The 6,707-nt window shown below is 62.0% G+C and overlaps 1 protein-coding gene across 2 annotated transcripts; it reads right to left on the reverse strand.

The window, feature by feature from the left end:
* Positions 1-1,909: 1,909 nt before the first annotated feature.
* GDF7 (growth differentiation factor 7) lies at positions 1,910-6,006 on the reverse strand (the record flags this gene model as incomplete). Of its 2 annotated transcripts, none has more annotated exons than XM_081253687.1 (2): positions 1,910-2,856; positions 5,616-6,006. In XM_081253687.1, 2 exons carry the CDS (start codon positions 6,004-6,006, stop codon positions 1,910-1,912), a joined length of 1,338 nt encoding a protein of 445 aa, XP_081109813.1. The 2 variants fall into 2 exon arrangements, with proteins under 2 accessions (XP_081109813.1, XP_081109812.1); XM_081253686.1 differs by having other exon boundaries at positions 1,910-2,868.
* Between the last annotated feature and the right edge of the window lie 701 nt (positions 6,007-6,707).

The raw sequence follows: 6,707 nt of genomic DNA on the forward strand, positions 1-6,707 counted from the left end.
TTTTAACCTGAAGAGACCGTTGAACTTTCAGGTTATGTGTAGCTACTCACATAGCCACAGCATATAAATTCACATTATAAGTGTGCTTTCTCCTCCTTTGGGGGAACTTTAAAGGATAAAAAGGACTCAGGTGGGACCTTTAAATAAATTAGCTGTATCTAAATCTTTCAACTTTCTCTCTTAAGAGTGTAATCACTGAGAATTAAAATTTGTATAAATTGTCTTGGACCTTAGCATCCAAGACAAGAAGGGCAAGATGAATGCCTCTTGGGGACCCTAAAGGAGAAAGCCCAGCACAGCTGTAAACGGGAGGACCCAAGAGGGCTGCAGGGTTTCTCAAGGAAGCCCTCAGAGCCCCAGACAGGTGGAATCCAATTTGTTTCTCTTCCCTCTCCCAACCATTTACACAGGCTACAGAGGACTCCCAGGCAGAAATGAACCAAACAAGACAACGAAGTCTGGCATGTTCGACCTCCCTTTTACATGGACAGACACTCCCACCATCAGCAAGAATCCTGGGAGCAAAATACAGAGGCTAGGGAATAGGCTTCCACCTCCAGCCCCCATACCGCCACCCTTCTAAAGGGGCCACAGCAGCCGAGCTGCAGATGCCTTTCCACGGAGCAAGTAGGGGAGGGGCCGACCTGCCTCCTGCTCTGAACCACTGGGTTGTGGGGAGTTGAAATCTCACAAAAGCACTTTTGTGTGTTACTGTCGCACTGCCAAAAACCGCAGCAACAATACAGTGAAAGCACGTAAAAGCCGACACAGACTTGATAGCTAAGCACAAGCACGTGTTGGCCACTCGAGGGCACCATTTGGAAGGGGCTGTGCCTACCTGGCAGACAAGCCCCAGTCCTCTGCAGGAGTCCGCCCCAGGACACCTCCGGGCCTCTTTCAAACCCTAGGAGCCTCCCCCCAGCTCCTTAGGAAAACCTCCTCGGGGGTCTCTAGGGAAAGTCATAGCGCCCCCTTTCCCCATCCCCAGACATTGCACTAGCTTCCTCCTGCGCGCCCCCAAGGCACTGCGAACACCTCGGTCTGCCCAGCTTAGGAGCTGCAGAAACTGGCAGATGCCACGCACCCCCGACCCGATGACATGTCAGGTCAGACTGGCGCTTTAAAACCTCTCCCCCATCTCACCTCCCCCTTCCGAAAATTTTCTTTCCACTTTCTAGCTCATTCCCGATTGGAATTTGTATTTTTTAAAAAAGGTGGCGCTGACCGTCGCAGAGATCTGGGAAGCTCCACAATGCAGTCTTTCTGACAAATGTTCCTTTTCAAAACTGGGAGAATGTTAGATTTTGAAAGTTCGAGGGAAAAGATAAGGCCTTTTGCAGCGGTTCCTCCCCAGAATAAATGGCCCCGATGCAACGCAAGCCTTCGGAAAGGGCATTACAGCCCTTCCGTCGGTCTCAGGTGCAACACCGGGAACTCTGCCCCCCAGCGGGCCGTGCCCCACACTCAGCCAGAAACAAAAAGGGGTGAAATGAGACTCAAGTATCCCTTTGGCTCCCCCATGCTGAAGCCCCCAATTCCCTAACCCGTTTCTACCCGATTTGGTGCCGGTTACTGTAACAGCAATGCAAAGCCATCCTCTCCCCAAAAGGGGGCGGTGGGCGCAATGGTGATCTGTTTGCAAAATACACATGACTGCGACATTCGGTAGCGTCAAGGTCATCTCTTCCCAGGGCTTTCGGATGTTTCCACCGTAAATGTGCGCATGAGTGACGAAGTGTGTGGGTGTGAGTGTTGGTGTGTGAACGTGCGCTCTCCCTCCTCCGTGCGGCCGCCGGGCCAGACTCCGACACGCAGCCACGTTAGGTGACAGGCTCGGCCCGAAGCTGCTCTCAGCGGGGAGTCCTTGGTGGCGCGGCTGCCCCCTCCCTGGCCCGGCCTGGCCCGCATGCTACCTGCAGCCGCACGCCTCCACTACCATGTCCTCGTATTGCTTGTAGACCACGTTGTTGGCGGCGTCGATGTAGAGGATACTGATGGGGCTGAGGCGCGCGGGCACGCAGCAGGAGGCCGGCGCTGCGTCCGGCGCCATGGAGTTGAGCAGTGTCTGAATGATGGCGTGGTTGGTGGGCTCAAGGTGCGAGCGCAGCGGGAAGTCGCAAACGCCCTCGCAGTGGTACGCTTCGTAGTCCAGCGGCGCGATGATCCAGTCGTCCCAGCCCAGCTCCTTGAAGTCCACGTGCAGGGGCTTGCGGCTACAGCGGCTCCGGCCCCTGCGCCCGTGGCTCCGGCCCTCGCCCCCGCCGCTGCCCTGCGCTGCCCGAGTCCCGGCCAACGCCGTCCGCCGCCGCCTGCGGCCGCCGATGACCGCCGTCAGCAACCCCATGCCAGGTCCCTGATCCGGCGGCGGTTCCGCTGCCAGTGCGGCCCCGAGCGCGCGGGCCTGGGCGCGGATCTCTCGGAACAGGCTCTCCTTCCTCTGCGTGCGGGAGGAGACGACCAGCAGCGCGCGCTCCTCCGCCGCCGCTCCACCTCCGCCCCGCGAGTCGAAGCCCAGCAGCCGCAGTGCCAGCGGGACCGGCGCGGGACCCGCCACTCCGCGCAGCAAGAGGCAGAACGCGCGGGTGGCGCGCGGCTCCCGACGGTGGCGCCGCAAGGCGTCCGCCACGTCGAACACCTCCCAGCGCGCGGCGTCCAGGGGCTCGGCGGCCCGGGAATGCAGCAAGCGCGGCGCGCGCGCGGCGCTGGGGCACGTGGACAGCAGCAGCAACGGGGGAGTCGCGCTGCCGGGGCCCCGCTCCGGAGACTCGCGGCGCAGCACGCGCAGCTCCGCTCCCACCACCTCGTCGGCGTCGGGAAGGCTAGACACGTCGAACAGGAAGTTCACGCCGGTCTCGGCTGCCGATTCGTCTGCCGGGGACGGGCAGAAACAGAGAAAGAGCGGTGTGAGAGCGAAGCCGGCACGCCTGGCCGCGGGGCCTCCTGACTGCAAATAGCCCACCTGCCCTGGACTTGAGAACAAGGCTCGCTGGAGCCGGCGCCTGCCCGGGCGTCTCGGCTCCAGCCGGAAAGCCGCCAGCCTGGTCCAGAAGAAAGGGAGCCTTAGGTTTAGATTATCTGGATCTGGGTTTTCGTTCATCGAGCCAAACGATTTCCAACCCACGGACATCAACTGAACGCACCCCCGCACCCGAGACCAAGACTTAAGGCCACTACAGTCCCGCTGCCTGCCCCAGGGCCATGGGTTTTCGAAGACTAGGTCGGAGGCCAGATTTTCAGCCGGGGGCAGAAAGAAGGCCCGGTGGGCGCATCAGAGGTCGTGCGCCTCTTCAAGACCTGGAGGCCCGGCCGGCCGCGGTAAGGGGACTGCTCGCTGTGGCCCTGCTTAGCCGCCAAGAGAGCCTCGGAGTCGCGGTTGTGCGAAAACGGAAAATTCTTGTCCCCTGTAAACTGCTACGGCTACCTCTCTTCCCCAGCCCAGCCTGGACATTCCAGCCGGCCACGATCTCCCATGCAGGCGGGGGCTGGTCTAGAAGGCGAACGCGCCCTCAGGGCTGCAGAGACCCTTTAGTGCCTCCAGCCTCCTCGCTTTGCTGAAGGGGAACTGAGGCCCAGATTAGGGGCACGGCTCAGCCCCTGGTCGCGATGCGGAACTCCAGGCTCAGCTTCTCCCAGTGTTTCCGCCACCTCCGACGGAGGGGAAAGGCGGCAAAGGAGCGCAAGCAACCTTCTGGGAAGGGTTTGAGGCAGCCAGGACTGCCTTGCTGCAGTGAGGGCAGCGAACCGAGTGAGGTCTCCCCGCCAGTACCCTCTGGTCCCCTCGCAGACTTATTCTTTCCCTCCGTTATGACTCAACTCGGGCTTTGGGATTTCTGGTTGTGGGCACTTTTTTCTTTTGGGGCTCAGAAAGGAAAAAAGAGTTGAAATTCCACCAAGCAGCAGATAAGGAGCTCCCTTTGAAGAAGGTCATATGGTTTCATTTTGCCCCAAACGCGAAGAGACTGTGCAGACTCCCCCCACTATTGGAGATTTGCTCACCAACCACAGATGCCATGCCATCGACTCCTGGGGTCTGAAGTCTGGGTGCTGCTGGTGACCTCAGGCAGCCCTGCTCCAAGCTGAGGCTCAGGGTGGAGAGGGAAGCAGGAGAGGTACTGGGCAAGCGCTCCCCACCCCTCCCCCATGCTTTCTCCCAAGGGCTTGCTCGCTGCCACACTTTCTCTGAGCTTCTCCTGCAGCCTCTCTCAGCTTTGAGATGCTGCCACTGCATCCTCTCCCTCCAGAGAGAGGAAGGAGAGGCGGCCTTACGAGCCTTGCCAACCAAGCAGAGCTCCCCAGGAAAGGATTTAGCTCAGGCTGAGACTACTGAACGCCTAACTCGACCTACGAAAGAACATCTGGTGCCTCTACAAGCTTAGGGCCCTGCACATCTCACCTCTCCCACAGCTGGGAGCCCACTCTGCAGAGTTAGGGCTGGGGCCTTCCCCGGCTCTGTACACCAGGACTTGGGCTCCCTGTGAGTACCCTAGCATCCCATCCAGGATGCAGGCCAGGCCCTCGGAGAATGCTTGAAAGTTCCCACCAGACTATAAGGCCATTTGGGCCCAGGATGCCCCTGTATCCCAAATAAAGCAGTCTGGGTAGACGTTATGTGTATGTTGGAGGGGACGAGAGATTTGATCACTGCCCCGCCTCTACCTGCTTTCCCAGGCTAGGGTCGGGCATATACAACCTCCAGTGGCTCCCAGGCAGGACCTGGATTGCAGCAGCACTTACTTTCCGGCCCTATTTGCCTTTCCTTCCTTTCTGCCTTCCATTCTGGGTCTCTGGCTGGATAGAATTAAGGCCGAAATTACTTGCATTTCCTCCTGAAATTAGTTAAATTTTCCCTATCTGTCTGTTTTAATGGCTTCAATAGAGATTAATAAAATCCAGATGACACTCACCAACCACCACAGTCTCACCTAAGTCCTACCTTTGGAGGGCTCAGGGCGGAGTAAGGTGGGGTACTTGGTCCCAGAGAGGCCTGCATTCCTGCAGGGTCGCTGGCCCTCCTCTCCTCTCTACACAACCGGAGTCCTTCACCTCTGGCTCCCCCAGGGGCCCAGCACAAGGCAGGCACCCATAGCTACACACCTCTACCCAGACGCAGCCTGCTGAGAAGGGCCCTCCCCATACCTGGTGATGCCACCAGCCTCTCCAGAACCATTTACTTTAGTCTGATGCCTGCTGTGTCCCGCATTCCCCTCGTTTCCCCGTTTGTACGGCTCCCGCAAGACTGGGAACTGCAGAGCAACGAAGCAGCCGCCGCCACCACCACTGCGCAGTCCCTCTGGGCCGGACCCCCTCCTTGCTTCTCCGGATCTCCAAAACAGCCTGCCTCCTCGAGGGGACCCGCCGGCCGGCAGGGCCCGGGCAGCCCGGCGGAGGGACGGGCTCAGCCCTCCGGGGCCGGGCCCCGCAAGCTGCCGCGGCTCTAGCCACAGTCCAGGCGCTGCGGGTTCGGGTGCGTGGGCCTCGGCGAACTTTCTAACACCTGAGGCTGGGATGTGCGGGGACCAAGGCCCCCCGAATGGAATGGTGCCGGGACAAGGCTCCGGCGGTGACCTCAGCCTAGGACCCGACAGGATGGACGAGCGCAGTGGAGGTGTGAGTACCTTGGGTCGCCTGGTCTGCGAAGCCGGTGATTGTGTCCGCGCGGCCGTGGCGGCCAGAACCCGAGGTGGAGGCGGCGACTGCCCCGGCCGGAGCCCTCCCGGCCAGGCTCCGGTAAAGCGACATCATGAACTGGTGCGGCACCACCGAGCCGTTCCTGAAGCCGGAGCCCGCGGCGCGGCGCGCGGCGCGGGGCCCGGGAGCCGCGGCGGCCGGGGCAGCGGAGGCGCCCGCAGTCGCGGCGAGGGTCCTCCCGCCGCCGCCGCCGCCCCCCGGACTCCCGGTCGGCCCTGCCCCCGCCGCTCGCAGCACGGCGGCCGCTTCGAGCCCGTCGCGGGGGCGGCAAGCGCTCAGCAGCCAGAGGCACAGCGCGGCGGCCGCGCTCAGGTCCATGGGCTCCGAGGGCCAGGCGGGCGGGCGACGCGGGCTCCGTGGCTTCGGGAAGTCCCCCGGCGCCTTTTGAACATAGTGTTTAATAATGGGGGAAGTGTGCGCAGCAAGCTGCGGCCCCCCCTCCTCTCCCACCCCACCCCCGCCCAACGCCCGGAGCAGCGCCCCCTGCTGAACACTCGAGCGGCAGCGCCGCGCCCCCTACTCCGGCCTAACGCTGAGCCCAGGGCCGGAGCCTCCTCCCCACGCCGAAGCGCTTCGCCCCCACTCTCGCCAGGGGAGTGTCACCGGCCGGAGGCCCCGCCTCGCTCTCCCAGGGCAAAGTGACCCCCTCCGCCCTCGCTGCGCCCGGGCCAAATGCGCCCTCGGGAGTCAGAGGCTCCGAGATACCGCGCGTACCCGCCCAGCGTCTTCCCCACTCCCCTGCGGAGAAGCACCCGCCCCCCGCCCGCTCCTGTTCTGCAGGGGCCCGAGACGCCAGAAGTGCAGCCGCGGAGGGGCTCGGCCTCGCCTGTCAGTGCCACGATCCCGTGGCCATCGCGCACAGAGAGGCCACCAGGGCGCGCAGGGTTGACACAAAAGCGCGTTTTTGATCACCGGTTCCGCGGTTCCCCACCCTGGCACAGCTTCCAAAGATCGGAGCGGGAGGCCGGAGCAGGGGAGGGGACCCGTAGGGAAGAGAGGGCTAGCGGCCGGAAGGACAG

Source organism: Mesoplodon bidens (assembly GCF_964165515.1).
Source record: "Mesoplodon bidens genome assembly, chromosome: 14".
Taxonomy (NCBI): domain Eukaryota; kingdom Metazoa; phylum Chordata; class Mammalia; order Artiodactyla; family Ziphiidae; genus Mesoplodon; species Mesoplodon bidens.